The sequence below is a fragment of the Melozone crissalis genome, unplaced genomic scaffold (genome assembly GCF_028551555.1).
Source record: "Melozone crissalis strain CALT ecotype California unplaced genomic scaffold, PUWL_Pcris_2 ptg000042l_1, whole genome shotgun sequence".
NCBI classification, from domain to species: Eukaryota; Metazoa; Chordata; class Aves; order Passeriformes; family Passerellidae; genus Melozone; species Melozone crissalis.
Genome location: NW_026535820.1, coordinates 17,179,869 through 17,195,679, shown reverse-complemented (window position 1 = coordinate 17,195,679; position 15,811 = coordinate 17,179,869). Strand labels below are relative to the sequence as shown.

General features: G+C 41.7%; 1 protein-coding gene across 2 annotated transcripts in view; it reads right to left on the bottom strand.

Moving 5' to 3' along the window:
* Positions 1-1,772: 1,772 nt before the first annotated feature.
* ANKRD29 (ankyrin repeat domain 29) overlaps positions 1,773-15,811 on the bottom strand; it is a 30,373-nt gene continuing 16,334 nt past the window's right edge. For both annotated transcript variants that reach the window (XM_054284767.1, XM_054284768.1), the window contains exons 6-10: positions 13,485-13,583; positions 7,643-7,741; positions 7,088-7,183; positions 5,926-6,024; positions 1,773-4,604 (exon numbers count right to left, since the gene is read on the bottom strand). In XM_054284767.1, the coding sequence (XP_054140742.1) occupies positions 4,521-4,604; positions 5,926-6,024; positions 7,088-7,183; positions 7,643-7,741; positions 13,485-13,583 (477 nt within the window). In that variant the 3' untranslated portion in view covers positions 1,773-4,520. The remainder of the gene's footprint in view (positions 4,605-5,925; positions 6,025-7,087; positions 7,184-7,642; positions 7,742-13,484; positions 13,584-15,811) is intronic.

Below are 15,811 nucleotides of genomic sequence, written 5' to 3'. Positions count from 1 at the left end.
CCCTGCAGACTGCACTGCAGTGATAATCCAAATTAAGAGCTCCATGTATTTTGGTACCTCTGAGGCTCCACCACTACTATGTCTATGCTGGGATGTCACTTCTCGCTAGACCCTGCAGGATTTTCCTTGTGCTCATCCCTTATCACACAACTGCTTGATGTGGTGGCCAGCAGCAGGCCTACCTGTGTAAGGCCTTGCATACTGAGTCTTGCTTCAACATAGCCACGGGAAAGGTAACAGCTCTTCATGAAAACAGAAGCAATAGCAAAAAAGAATTCTAGAGATCAGGACTTTTTTCTTGCACCTAATTCAACAATCCCAACTGTCTCAGTAAAAGAACAAAAACAATACCTCACAAACAACCCATTCTTGCACCTTGTCCAAGACTGAGCAATTACTATGGGGTAACAGCTTGTTACCAACCAACAGGAGATAGACATGAGAGGGTTTATGAAACTTTATATAAAGAGATGTAAAAATAAAGTTTTAGCTTCTTTCTCTCCTTGAAAGAGTGTGTCTCGTTCCTCTGAAACTAGATCAACAGTGACAGCTTGATACTAGTGGAATAGAAGAAAAATGCTCTACATTTTTCATTGACTCATTGGTGTGGCCTTTTGCTTGGTTACACATCCTTTGTACTCACTTGCAGCAGATGAGAGGTCACCAGGCTAACAGCACCTGCATAAATGTAGAGGGGATAGCAGGCTGAGCCTCTGGCTCTGAATGTGCAGAGAAGCAAACCTGAAATCAGTGTGCTAGTGGAGCTTATTGTTTTTGGGTGTAAGATGGATACATGCCACTTTAAAGGGAAAAGAAACCCCAAAACCTAACTCAGAAAAAAATTTGTTGTGTTATTCTGTCACAGTTCTATTTCACATCTTTATATTGTATCTATCTTCATCCTGTCATCTATGAAATTGGTTTAGTGCCCCATAATTTCTAAATCTAAATGTCTAAATTTACTATTTTCTGTTGACATGAACTGATGAAGAGCTAGTTTGTTTCACTGGTCTGTGAAGGAAAAAATTTACTTCCTTGCTTACCCCAGCAATACATTTTGGAACTTACAAAGATAAATAAAGTCTGTAGAGCACTTGGAAAACCTTACACAAAAGGCACCACAACTATGCAAAGAACAGCTGCCAGTATTAGTGAATCACTTCAGCCACCAAGGGAAAATGGGCTTCCTTTTTAATACAACAAACAAACCACAGCAGTATTTACTGAACACTTTAAAGATAACAACAGCTACATAAATAGTAATAATTATTAAGGTTTCTTTGTGAAAACATTAATTGCATGGTGATAAACAGTATTGCAACTTTAGAGCCCATATACAGGCAGATTAAGCACCTTTGGGTTACAGGGAGCCCAAAACTGAAACCATCCCTCTCGCCAAAGGCTCCAAGATGAAACAAATGCTCCCAAATAGAAGGTTTCCATGCCAGAAATCTCATTTTGGTTGAATAGTGTCTTTGCTGAAGCTAGGTTCAACTTCAGCCAGAATCAGGCAGAGAAAGACTTCAGTGCCAGTTCTCTGTGATGGATCCTGTGTGTTGTATCAGCACTAACAAGGGCAAGAAGAGACCAGCAAATCTCTCCCTTTAACCTGCCCTAGCCTCACATTTCAAATGTTGTTCAGAAATAAGAAAAGCCCATTATAGCACAAGATCACTCAAAAAAACCCCAAAACCAAAATGAAAAAAACAAATTAAACAGACCCAACTAAAACAACCCAAAAAAAAAAAAAAAAGAACCAACGAACCAAAAGAAAAAAAAACCAAAAAAAATCCAACCAAAAAACCTCAACCCTGGTAGCTGCACCCTCTCAGAAGGTCAGCAGATGCTCTGTATGGGACGCAGGGACCCAGGTGTTCTTCACATATTTCAAGAGATCCCCAGCTGCACTGACCATTCATAGAGGCAGCTGGACACAGGACTTGGAAATTCCTACTCTAAGTGGTGAGGACCAGACATGCATCTTCACTGGACAGGCATAGTTGAAGAAGCTCTTTGCTGAGTAACTGCTTCCTTTGCGATGAGACAACTATCCCAGGAAAATACACCTTGCAGAAAGGAAGGGCCACCTGTAGAGACTGGATACCTGCATTTGTTGTCTCAGCTTCCTTACTTCAGCTGTTGCAGGACCACTGTTCGCTTGCCTTGTCCTCTCTCCTATGTTCTGCTATCAGGAAAAAACAGGAGACCTTCACCAAAAAGGGATGCTTCCACATTTTTCAGGAGGACTGTGTGATTACTACAGCCTGTCTGGTATTAAGAGTATTTATTGCATAGCTACTGAAGACCTTCTAATTATTCACCTCCTTTACAAATATGAAAGGGCTTTTCACCTTGAGAGTGTAGTTGTTGCCAGTTGTTGATCTGTAGAAAATTTAGCATGAAAGTTCAGTATTGAGGCCAGGCTGACCAGAGTCCCTCTACTGTTCTCCAAAATAGTATGTGAAGTGTGTTCATCTTCAGCCCACTGGAGGCTCCAAATAAACCTGTCCTCTCCAGTGTTGTTTGTTAAAGAAGTTAGAGTGCAGTCCCTTGTAATGCTGTGCAATTTAAGATCCCAATAAGGCTCTTGAGATTTCTGCCTGCTCAGTATTTTTTAGTCTCTTGCAGAACTTAACTCTGGATACAGTCATTCTTTAAGCATCTTGCATAATTCTTTGGTTCTATACCAGTTCATCTGCAAGTTTCTGTTAGGCACAACATTATTTTAATTTAAAAATACAGCAGCATAAATTACCTAAACAAATAATTTTTTCTTATTACATTGTTGGGAAACTTCAAGCTTTCCTATTTAATGCAGAATAGAAATTGAATAGGAATTCCAGCATGCAAGAAAAGGTACACCTGGTTCTGTTCTCTTCACCAGAACACTGACTTCTTACCTAACTTACTCACAAAAGGAAAAACTTTATAATTTGATAATTCATATGGCTAATTTGCAATACATAAACTACATTCATTTGTGTTAGCTCACTTATAGATTTCCTTTTAACTCACCAAAGCAAAAATGCAGCAGTTCAGCTGAAACACAGGCAGACATTTCTTAAGCAAGAATTATTTTTTGTCCTTACAATCTTCCTTTTAAAGCAATTCAATAATTTGCCAAGGTTTGAAAGTGGGTAAAGTGACTGGATTTATATACTGAACTAACCTCTTACCTCAACTCACTGCAAATTAATCTCTAATGTTTTTGTGGCTAACAGGACATGGTATATACTGTTTATGCTGCAGAAATGACTGGGTTTTAATGGGCTGTCTTAGAGCAACATGGTTAAAACATAGGTCTTCACAAGCCACCTGCAATTTGCACTGCCTTCCCCACATAGGCACAAGTAGCATGTCTAAGTGTCTTAACCACAATAAAGGCCAAAACTGCCATTCAGACTTCATTTTCCATTTTCTGCAATAATTAGTGGGTCTGTTCAGGTATGGCCACGTGCAACCCTCTCACCAACTGTTGAAACACCTGTGCACTGTGCACTTCTCCCTTAGCTCCTGCCACAGACCTGGGGAATGAGTGCTTTGCATAGTACCTGTGGGTACCAAACCATGGTGTCACATATCTGGGTGCAGAACATACACATACCACTTGTGTAGCATCTGTGTGGTTTGTTGTGCCTGACAGCTCAGTTTCTGATGTACTTGCACCTGTGGAAAAATGCCTTTTTGGGCATGGTTGGTTTGCTCAGCAACCAGTCCTCCTCTACCCAAAAAAAGGCGCACAAGGTTGGGGAAGGATCCCCATAAGCTGCATAGGCATCTCAAAATCAACTGCTCCACTGTGTTACTGTTGCTGGACAGATTGGCAGATCAGGATGATGCAACTGAGAGGACTTGCCCTTGCTTTTTGTTTGGTTGGTAGCTTTTGACATCATGTGTAATATTCTTGATCATTTTTATGGAGCTTCATGTAAGCTCCATAAAACTGTTACCTCAGCCCTGGCTGACAGGAGAACTTTTGCCGTTGTGATGGCTCGGGCAGCATCTCACCTCTAGTCTCACGTGGCACTTGGAGGTGGAGAGGAATGGTCACTGTCAGCAAAGGGAGGGCAGGGGCTGCTCTGTAGGCAGCTGAATCCAAACAGCTGCAAGGTCCAGGGTATCCTTCTGGCACAAGGGTGAGTGCTTCCCTACCCATGCTGTCACAGGTGTGTGCCATGACAGCATGGAGGTGTGTGTCTGAAGCAGCAGGGGTGCTTGCCTGTGCTGGGATGCATGGGGAGCAAACGGGGGTGCTGGGATCAGTGGGATCCCTGGGGACAGGCAGGGCTGTGGTGCAGAGGCAGCTCCTGGGCCACCCCTTGCTCTTGTCACGATCCTGCATTCAGCGATGCCGGGCGGAGTTCCCAGCCCGTGGTGACCCTTAGCAAGGGCCTGGTGCATTCAGGGAGCGTGTACTGGACAGGCTAATCAGTTCTCAAACTGTTCCAACCTAGGATTACTGTCGTGCTGCTTGTGGTCAGGGCACATCTCTGTCAAACTGCATCTGCTGTAGGGCTGCATTAGCTTTTCCTTTGCTTTTCCTTTGCACGGAGGAGTCGGAGGATGCGTTCATTTTTTGTTAGTTCTGCTGGTAATTCATTTGCCTGGAACAAAAAACCCTTGAGGTTAGCAGAAATGAAAAAGTATTTCTCAATCATGGTTGAAAGCATTACACTCTAGAGAAGATCATACTGGTCATTATAATGACGTGGGCTTTTTCTAGTGTTGTCTCCACCACTGTTGAAAATATCTGAGGAAACCATCTTTCACTGTTCAAGTCTCATTTAAGTCTTCAAAACAATCCCAGAATGGAATTTGAGTGACAGTTTATTTTGTGCTGACTGTCCAGCCTAAATGCCCTTGGGTTCCCTATGGTTCTGCCACAGCAGTAAAGGAGAGCATAGCTGCTAATTTTTCAGGGGAGATGAGGCAGGTCCTTATGTACTAATGGTCCTTATGTACTTATGGTCCTTATGTCCATAAAACTCCAAGGGAAGACTTAAAATAGTGTTATGCTGTAAGGTTGGTAATAGAACATGAGTTTGTTATTGTTTTTTTTATTTATTGAATATAATTTTGGTAACACAAAGTATTTATGATGAAGCTGCTTCTGAAAATCGGTAATTCTGTCCTGGAAATATACTCTGTCATGCCAAATGGCATGTTGTTTACAAAAAACACTTACAAAATACACAAAAAAAAAACAACCTAAAAAAAACCAAAAAAAACCCAAAAAAAAAACCCAACAAAAAAACCCCAAAAAATCAGTAGGAGAGGTTTCAGCCACACACTTTCTTCTACTGCACAGCACTGCTGCTGGAGATCATTATCAGTAGCAGAAAAACTTTGTGCATTTTCAGGTTCTATTATAAACCCCAAATGTCTACTAACAGAGGCTACTGTGTGAGTGGCATTAACTGTGCTGCCCTCAAGTGGAATGATGCAGAAGTTAACAGCCACAGATTTTCTATTAAATGACCAAAATATTTACAACATATGTGGGGGATTGCTTGTTTTACAAACTTTCACTCACCTAGAAGTCAATGCCAGACCATTCATTTACAGCTTAACAAACCCATATCAAACCCTAGCGTCAAATAGTTCAGAAACATGTCAGAGGAAGACATTTTCACAGAATTATCAAACATGTAATTTTAAAACACTTCATGAGATAAAACTTTGTTAAGTTTTCTATGGAAAAATTGCTGTTATCAAAAGAATGCAAAACTAATAAAAAACCCTAACAGATCTACATAAAATATGGGAAAGGTGCAAGTAATTTGGGATTTTTTTAATTTTTTTTTTTTGTATTGGCAATGCCCTGAATTCTACACAGAAGCATGGGCTGCCCCTACCTCGATGGCACACATGGCTCTATGGCTGAGTGCTCCCCTGTGCCTGGGAGGATGGAGAGCCAGGACTCACCTTGTTCCTCAGGCACGGATCTGCTCCTGCCTCAAGGAGCAGCGCCACTGTCCTCACGTTGCCACTCAGCACGGCTGCATGCAGAGCAGAGGTCCCATTCTAGGAAATGCCAGTGGAGGTGTTTGTCCCATGCATGGGAAGAAAAGCAAAAGGCAGTGAAACACAAATGCTTGCAAAGAACAGACCTACGAGCGAGAAAGAAGTGACATGGGAGAGATTAGGTCATCAAAGGCATAGGGTCTGATTTAGGGTGCTGGCAGTCCCTAGTGGGATGTGAAGGATGTGATTTTAAATGCTTTAATAAAAATGAAAGTCAAGATCACATTACCACAGCAGTATTTCCTTTTAATAATCAGCCTTGGCAATAGATCAGAGGTGACATGAACACAGCACATGTTTCTGCCTGGCAAAATCAGCCATTAACCAGTGAAACAGAAGCACAAGCAGTAATGGAAGCCATCTGTGCATTTTGTCTTCTCTCTGATGATTAATGGCCTCAGTGTCAGGCAGCTGATAGGTGGGGGTTTTTATGGCTGGCCTTTTGTTTGTTTGTGGTTGCGAACTGACAGTTCAAATATGTGTGGAAGCTATTTCATACTCAAAATTAATAACTAAGTTGATGCCACCTACATTTTCAAGTACATTAAGTTTGCCAATCATTTGCATGCACAGAGGCTATCAAAGTATGTGATTAATGGACACATAAAATTAGGTCACCCATTAAAAAGCAACTTCCAAATAGCTGTTATTTTTCACGTCACTTTATGAATTCAGAGGAAAACAAAATCAAGTCGAGAATCTGCTCACAACAGATAATTTAGACTATTTTGCTGACTAAATGCAATAGAAGGCTGGGTGTAATGTTAAAATTGTACACTCAAGAGTAATCTACTTACAGTAGAAATAAAATCAAGTGACAAAAAGCAGAATTTCCTCTGTGACACAATGTGCTTATGTGCTTCCTCATTCCAAGAATTAAATTCACAGTTTTGTTTAAAAAAATTTGTGAGTGACATTAAGGCTAAAAAAGATAATTTCTTTTCTTTTTTAAATTTTTTTGGCTCAAACTCCTATCATCTTCCACTAGGGAAGTCATAAATGACATCAGACCCTTTGTCTTCTTGTGTTCTGCTGAAAAAAATCTCTATGTTTCACTACTAACCTTCAGCAGGCCAAGTGTGGGAGAGAATTTCAGCAACTCTTCTATCACATTGTTGTAGCCTTTAATGGCAGCCTTCAGTAAAGCAGTGGTGCCATCCTTTAAAAAAAGAGGAATGTCAAAAATTACTTGTCTTCATTCTCCTTGCAGGGGAAGCTGGAGGAGAAGAAAAAGCTGGAGGGAAACCCCACGCAGCAGAGAGGAGAGTCTCCTCTGCTCATCACCTTTGAGGGGGCACCTCCACAGCATGTGCTGCTGGTTTTAGGGCACCTGGAGGATTGTTTCTCTGGTGGGTGAAAACTTCAGGATAAAATGAACCAGTGACACCATATACCATCTTTGTCTCTCAACTATATGGACATTTCCATTCCCTTATTCCAGAAGGTCCCTCCAGGAAGCTGTCCCAGACACAACGGGGAAAAGGAAAGCTGTGGTGGGACTTTGCCACCTGACAAACAGGACAGACTCTGGAGGCACCAAGTCTCCATCCAGGCAGACTTAGAGCCCCCAAGTGAGGCATTCGGCTGCAGACAGAGCACAGGAGGAAGCGCTACTCACATCGCGCGCGGCGTCTCGCTCAGCTCCCCGGAGCAGCATCACTCGCACCACTTCGCTGTGACCCATCTGCGAGGCAATCCACAGGGGAGCTGTCCCATCCTGCAAACAAAACAGGACTGCTGAGGGCTTCACTGCAGTTCCCTCTGAAAACTCACTGCCCAAGCCTACTGGAACTGATGTACATGAATTACTCAGGCAAATCTTACAAGGAGACAAACACAAAACTGTGTCCAAACCCGTGTGGTAGGTTGGTGTATTAAGTTAGGACTGCTTCAGCTTGTGGAGTAGAGCCCCCTTTATTGCCTTCTCTTGCATAGTTTGCACATAGAAATGTGCATTGCTCTGTGAAATTAAAGGCCAGTAAGGCACCAGCCATGCCTAAGATACACAGAGAAGTTTGAAACATAAGGGCTAAAGGCATCCTGTGTACTTTGAATTCTAGGTGATTAGATGGGACAGAGGATACAGACAAACCTCAGCATGCACAGGCAGATTCTGAATCTGGGTGCCTGCACATAGGGAGTGAAAGTTGTTTACAGAAGCCAGGGAGCAATGCAAGGTGATCAACAACTTTCAGTACTGAATTACATTATCCACCCTCAGAGAATTGGGTAAAAACATCCTGTCTTACAGTGAAGGTAAGTATTTCAGAAATTTTATCTTCAAAACTCCACTACAAAACAAGGCAATTATCAAAGAATCCAGCATGAAACAATCTGCTTTGGAAAAGTCCTATGCAATAATTATTTGAGCACAAAGCCTCAAAAAATGCACATTCAGAGTAAGCTAAACTTTGCGATGGATTTCCCTCCCAAAGGCAGAAGGGAGTTGAAGCACTAGAAGTATTTCTCACTGGAAGTAGAATTTTGTTTTGTGTCTTCTCCTCTTTTTTATTCTAAATGGCCTGATTCTCCAGACTCCAGCAGTTATGTAATGCCAAACTAATTTTCATGGGCTTTTATAAAAGGCTTTGCCTGTATGGACTTTAACGCAGAAGTGAGGCCCCACAAAGCAGGGTGCCTGCTTCTGCCTTTTGGGCTTGCCAGCTCCCCTCACCACCCTCTGCAGCCTGAAGGCTTGGCTTGAAAGATGAAGACAAACTAAACTGAGACTTCAAAATTAGCCTTAATGAGAAGTTTCAGGAGAAATCAACTTTTTACATTAAATAAGATATTGCCACCTTGATCAAAGAAATAGTCTCTCTTCCCAGTGCCACCTGAAGATTCCTATGACTTGCTCATGCAACCCAGGAAACCATTGTTGAATCAGTTCTCTACTTTCCATGGACTATGAATTAATCCTTTGAAGGAAACAGAAAAGTTATTTCTTCCTTTGATATAATAATCTGGGCTTCCCTTTTTCTAATTCTGAGAAGAAACAAATTCACATCCTGAAATCTTCAGTATTCTCAAACGGTGAGAAAGATGATCTTTGCCCACCCTTGTATAATTTCTCTAGAAATTAATTCACTGAAATTAGTGACTGAAATCACTCTGGTATATATCCTGTTAATAAAAGTGATTCTTTGTGATTCAAAAATAACAAAGGCTGTCTTGTATAGAGAGTATGTGATGTTAGTTTGATGGCAAAAACTGTCCCTCTCCAATTTATTTATTTTAGTGTTTTTCCTACCAGTAAGCTGACACTTCATATTTTTCTAATCTCCCCCCACCAGAGGGCTCTAGAAAATGGCAATAGATGCATTGAAAAAGCCTGTAAAACTTGGAAAATATCTGAGAGCAGCCTGCACAATTTAATCTGTGTGAAGAACCGATGCTGTGCAAATCCAGTCTTGTATTTACACAAGCGATGAAACAAGCTCAGCATAGGAAATAAAGCAGCTTTTGTTTACTCACAGTGAAATTTGTAGGAAAAACCCCTATTTTCAAGTATGAAAAGGAGCAAAAGGAGGCGCAAATGTTGAGTAAAATCACTGCTACTGTTAATTGTCATTAATAGTATTGCTGTCAGACGTTATCCTCAGCACCTCAGCTATAGGATAGAGACAAAAGTACATTAGGAGGAAGAGTGGCTCTATTGAAGGACTTAGCCTGAAGAGAAGAAAGATAGTGAAGATAATGATGGGTTCACATTGACTATGGTCAGCTTCTTTCTCTTAAGCAAACAGCATCTAGCACTCAGGTTTATGCAAATATCTACATTTATATGGAGTAGATGAGCTTTCTGTCCATTTTCATGTTGGTGAACGATACAAAGCAGATACTACATTTTACTAAGAGGTCACATGAGAATTCCTGTGTAAACAGATATTAGGGCTTGGAGATGAGTTAGGAAGAAAGTGAGAATAGGGAAAGATGCAGTTAAAAATTTACTCTCCTTTCCTTGTCCCTCTGCCCAGCCAGCAGACTGCAGATCACTACATTCCTAGAATAATTTTAAATATCCCATTTGTTTGTAAGGTGTTCTTTTTTCCACATTTGGTTACAAGCTAGTATATATGGACAACACATTATTATATCCAGCAGCCAGAAGTTCCAAATATACTCTGACTGAAATTATTGATGTTCTTTCTCTTACCCATTAACTAATGACTTCATCTTGCAGCTTTGAATCTTAGCTTTTGCTTATGGCTTGACATTTTAGAAAAGGCCAGATTGGGGTGGGGGGTGAAAGACCCCTCAAATTTCCAGTAGGTATTTCCAGGGGCAGACAACCCCTACTCTCAGGCTACTCAGTGTCATATCCTGCACTGCTCTGCCTATTAGTCCACTTGCACTACTACAACTAATTTGCCAATAGCAAATTTCTTGCTTGCTGAAGTGCAACCCTATATAGATTTACTGTCTTACATGTATGTGTAATTGCATATCAAGTGCTAAGAAAAAAGCCATTAATTTTCAGGTTATTTTGAACCTGCTTAGCCAGCCAGAATAAAGCCTGTTGGGACACAGACTGCCAAAACAGCATTGGCAAAGAATCTTACAGCTTTGTTTTGTAAGTTGAAGAAGCATAGAAACATCTCCTGTAGCAGGCTTCAGACATTGCCCCCAGGTCTGTCTAGACAAAAAGATGACAAAAGAATTCCTGCCCAGCTCCTCAATTTTGGCAAGAGCAGAAGGCAATTACAAGAGAAAGTACACTGCCAGGGAAGAAACTTTCCAGGAAGCTTCACTATTTCAGCTCTCATTTGTGAGAGCTGAAGGCCTTGCATGTGGACAGCCAGGACCATCCAGGTGTCAGAAATATCCCCATGGCATGGGAGGTGGGACACCAGACTGAAGGGGAACTGGTACCCACCACAGCAGCAGGAGGAGATATAGAAGGCAGACACATATGTGCAGGGCCATGGGTTAAGCCACCAAATTCCCTAGGTAGAGAGGAAAACTTGGACACCACGAGGAAGGAGAGGGTGAACTCACACCTGGCACTCTGCAGCCCTGTATTTGAGGTAATGTTGCCTGGAAAAGCTTTTTACCACAGTAAGAGCAATGCTGCTTGTAAAGGAGAATTGTCTGGCATCAAAACTGCCCCTTCTTGAACTACATTCCTCATGACCAACACACCCCCTTCTAACAAAGTACAAATCCATTTGTTAGTAAGAACCAGACTGAAGTCCATCCAACCATTACTTGACTAATTAAACAGTAAAAATGTTCCATTTGTTAAGGAAATGTTTCAGATTACAGTGGGCCCAAATACAATTGCCATGCACTTATCCAGGCATAATCTTAGCAGGGATCGGAGGTACCCTCAAGCAAAGAGGGTCTGTCCTGCTGGAGATGAAACACAGGAGCCAGGAGGAGCATTCACACAGAGGCAAGTCTTTGCCTCAACTAAGATTTAAAATTGCCCTGTGAAACATTGTGTGGTAGAAATTGGATTAGAGAGCTAAAAAAATAATGTCAGAAAGAATTAGCTGCATTATAATTGCAGATAGCAGAAAGCAGTTTTAATGGCAACAGGGTTCAGCCAGATCTAAAGCTCCCCAACCTTACTCTGACTTACTCAAAAGGCATTAATGCATACCTTGGTCTCTCCTTCTACATTGAAACTTTAGACTTAATTAACAGCTTTTAACATTTCTTAAGCTTTTTCTAGGGGGGAGGCAACCCAGGAGCAGCTAATGCACCAGTGCAGGGGGTAGCTGCCAGCACAGCTCTGGTGCTCAGAGATGGGGCTAGGGGCAGCAGGAAAACTGTTCCAGTCAAGGCACTTAAAATACTTTCCACATCTAGGAGCGTACACAGACCTACACATGCAGCAGAAGCATATAGATCAGTGTCTGTTGCCAGGCTATGATTTGTCAGGCTTTTAGTGCAGATGAAAGGAAATACTGAAAATACCTGGCAGAGCTTGTCGCATGCCACATTGTCCACTGTTGTTAGAGTTTTCACACTCATTTGCTCTTGCCTGCTGCTTTTTCACTTGCTGCAGTCAGTGATCACAGCCACCTGGCTGACATGCATGACTAATTACAAGGACAAGACCTTATCCCATCAATTTCAAATGTGCAGTGAAGACTCAGGACAGCTACCTCGCCTGCAGGGTTTCAGCAGAACACAGGCAAGGGTCTCTTAAAGCAGGTAGAGATTCCTGAGAAGCTCCATCTCTAACCAGACATTTCTATGTGCTGGATGTAAAGTTAGCTGTGCAACTCCACCTCTGGCTGTTTAGGCACTGATTTTAGAGTCAAGAAACAGCTAAACAATTAAGAAACACTTTTATTTGGAAAGCAAGAGAGCTTTCATACATGTCTCTGTATACCACCTATGCTTACCTATCTCACAGTTAGTATAAAACCTAGAAAGCTCCTTGCACCCTTACCTAACTCCAGCATCCAGTGATGCACTGAATCCAGCCCCTGATCTCCTAGCAGGGATCTCTGAACCTGCAACAAATCTAGCTCACACTTCCCATTTAATGATCAAACAGCAGCCCTACTGCTTGCAGAGGAGCTAATTTGATGCTTACAGCTGCCACTGGTTGTGTGTGTTAGCAACATCAGGGCCACTAGAGTGACTAGCTGGAAATGGGGAGAAAAGCTTTCCATATGCATCAAGAACTTCCAGAGACGAAGGCAACACTTACGCTTGAATTTCAGAGTGCACAGGAATGACACAAAGTAAAACAAACAAATAAACGAAAGTTAAACTAAAAATAAAAGCATTTGTCAAAGATAAACTTTGACCCCAACGCCATGTCTGAAAGGTCTGGAGATTTCAAATTCAGTGCTGCCTCCTCCTAGAGCGCCCAGATTTTCAAAAGCTTTTCAAACAATTTTCAAAAGAACTCACGGATGTTGTAGGCTGTGTAGACCTTCAAAAGTAATGTACAACACAAACAGATTGGTAGTTGCAAGAGGTAGTGCAAGGCCCTTACATCAACATTCCATACCAGAAGGTTGATGGAGGGTTTTATTTTGATTTAGTTCGGTGCCTGACCCAAACATGCATGTGGTTCTAACCCATTTAAAGGAGCAGTCAGTGGTTTGATCTGCTCTAGAATCACAGCATCATTTAGGCTGGAAAAGATCTCTGAGTCCAACCATTAACCCAGCACTGCCAAGTCCATCACCAAACCATGTGTCCAAGTGCCACATCTGCACTGTCTTTTAAAAACCTCCAGGGATGGTGGCTCATAGGGTGTAACATGTAGATGTGGAGCAGAGCTTTCAGTTTCAATTCTTTCAGAAATCACTGAAATATTGACTTCAAAATCATGTCACCAGTCTGAAATAAAACACAGAATGTTGACACAGCCGCGAACCACCTTCCAATGAAACACCTCCACACAAACCCAATGCCTGGAGAAAATTCCAGTGTTAATTTTCATAACTATAAAATCAGAGCTATACAATTCTGCCCTGAAGTGTTGATCATACCTGTCGTGGCTGGTTGACCTTTGCTCCTGAAGAAAGCAGCAATCGGATGACATCCAGATATCCTCCTTGTGCTGCCAGGAAAATTGCAGAAGCTCCATCCTAAGAACAAACACATCAGTCTTACACTGAGTTGAAGTGATGCCATTGTTCCACACAAAACCAAATCAAATTGAATTAAGTTCTCAGTCTTAAGTCATTATGCTTTGTAACAGCAGATATACAACCATGCTCAAGAAATAACTACCAAAATGCAAAGTCTAGTTCATAATAAACTGTGACAACATTTTCATTCAGTATGCACAAATACTGGCTCCCATCATATTTCAAATCCAGAATTAAATCCTGTGTTTGGAATACTAAGAGTGTAGTTCTTTGAGGCATTGAGCTACATAATTAGAAATTAGCTCCTGTACAGCAATACAGGATCATTTAGCTTTTATATGTTCATGCAGAAGTGTCCTGCTACATGGATACATGGTGGAGAGATGTCAGGTACTTTGCAAGACTGCAGGCCCCAGCACTGAAGGCTGCCCTTGAGGCTGAAGGAGTAAGGCCTGTGCCACACTACTGTGCCACCCCAGAAATCACCATGCTTCTGCTCTGGCACATCTTGTAGAAGAATCTTCACCTGTAATTTAGTAATCTAAAAGTATTTTGTAGCCATATCAGAAACCAGAATTTTCCTGCAAAAAGCTTGTGAAAGAATAAATTGTGAACAAATCCAGGGTTTTATTTTTCTTTGACATGTCTTTCATGTGCAGATGTTCTCAGAATTTTACTTCAGAGAAACCCCTTCCATAGGAAAAAAAATTATAAGTCATATTTCATTAAGTGTTTTTGATGGAACATTTTCAAACAGCATTATAATCCATCTAACCAACTATAAGTAGGAATCTGTATTGAGGGTGGGACAGGTGTTTACCCATCCTACATCCACAGCACTATGCACAGGATGTGCTAGGACAAGTTTTCCCAGGAGGCGAGAATCTTTTCGTTTAAATAGAGACAGGAATTAACCCCTTTCCTGCATCTCAGATGTGCAAGTACACCTCTCATACCAACTCAGGCAGGTGCTGATCACAAAATACAGAGCATTTCAGTGTAAGCCTGCAGCTGGCCTTGTTGGCATATCACTATGTTGGGACTAAATGCTGCTGTCTGCAGAGAGAGTGTGCACAGTTACTCCTCTAGCTGAAAAACTCAGCACAGACTTGGTGAAGCATGAGCTGAGTATAGTGCCCCAGGGACTGAATTTAGGATGTTTGACATTGATTTCAAGACAAATGTCCTGGTAAACAAAAGAGGTGTCTGCTGGAACTATTAACGCCTGTCCCCGGGCCCTCTGATGGGCTGTTTTGTCTGTTTGCTGTGTGAGTATTTGAAAAAACCTGGCAGTACCAGAGACAGAGAACACTCTCCTCCAGAGACAGAGAACACTTCAATTTAGAAAGTAAACAAAGTTGTGTAATATTAAAAAAGCTCCTTATTGTAGGATCAATCAAGATGGAGAACCTTGCTGATATTCACTGATATCTATTTGATTTGAATGGATGCTGTAATGAGAATGCTTTTTTGAGGCTGTAACACACTTTTGCAAGAAATACTATTTAGTTAGAGTATTCTTTTGTCTCTTGCTCTCCTGATGCCTCACATGAGTCAATTTAGGACTGGGGAGGAGTATCCATAAGCATGCTCAAAATCCCTCCCATCTGGCTGCCAGTGAAACTGCCATCCAGGCACCACTTGACAAATGCAGCTTGGCCCATAAAAAGAGCTAGAAAACATTTTTTTCAAGAGATCATATTCTTATTTTATTACACAACTCTTTCTGACTGGCTTTGCCCAATGTCTGTGAGCAATAAAAGTACATTTTAAAATCCAATTGCAAATATTGCTCATTTCCAGAAGAGACAACAAGGAAGTAATTTTACTGCCTTGACCTCTGGGTAAGAGTCTGCAGGTGTGGCAGCATAGCTATTTTTAAACTGAGTGGCAGCCCCTGGGATTACCCTGCAGAGGGATGAATCACTGCCCTCAGATCAGAAACATGATTTGCACAACAGCAAGGGTGGAACAACTTTATTTATAAATGAGGGGTGAGGCAACACTGAGGTAGGATCCCCCTATGACCACTTCTGCAGTCACAGGTCTCAGCTCCCCTGCAAGCCAGTAGAGATTGCAACAGCATCCTGCAGATCCAAAGCCAATGGAGACAGCTGAAAAAACTCATATATCTCAGAGAAACAACTTCCTCTTTGTCAGCCTAGAGTGCCCTGAGGTAGGAAAGAGTGGGGTGGGAAGCAGAGGCAAAATCTGCTACTTGTTTC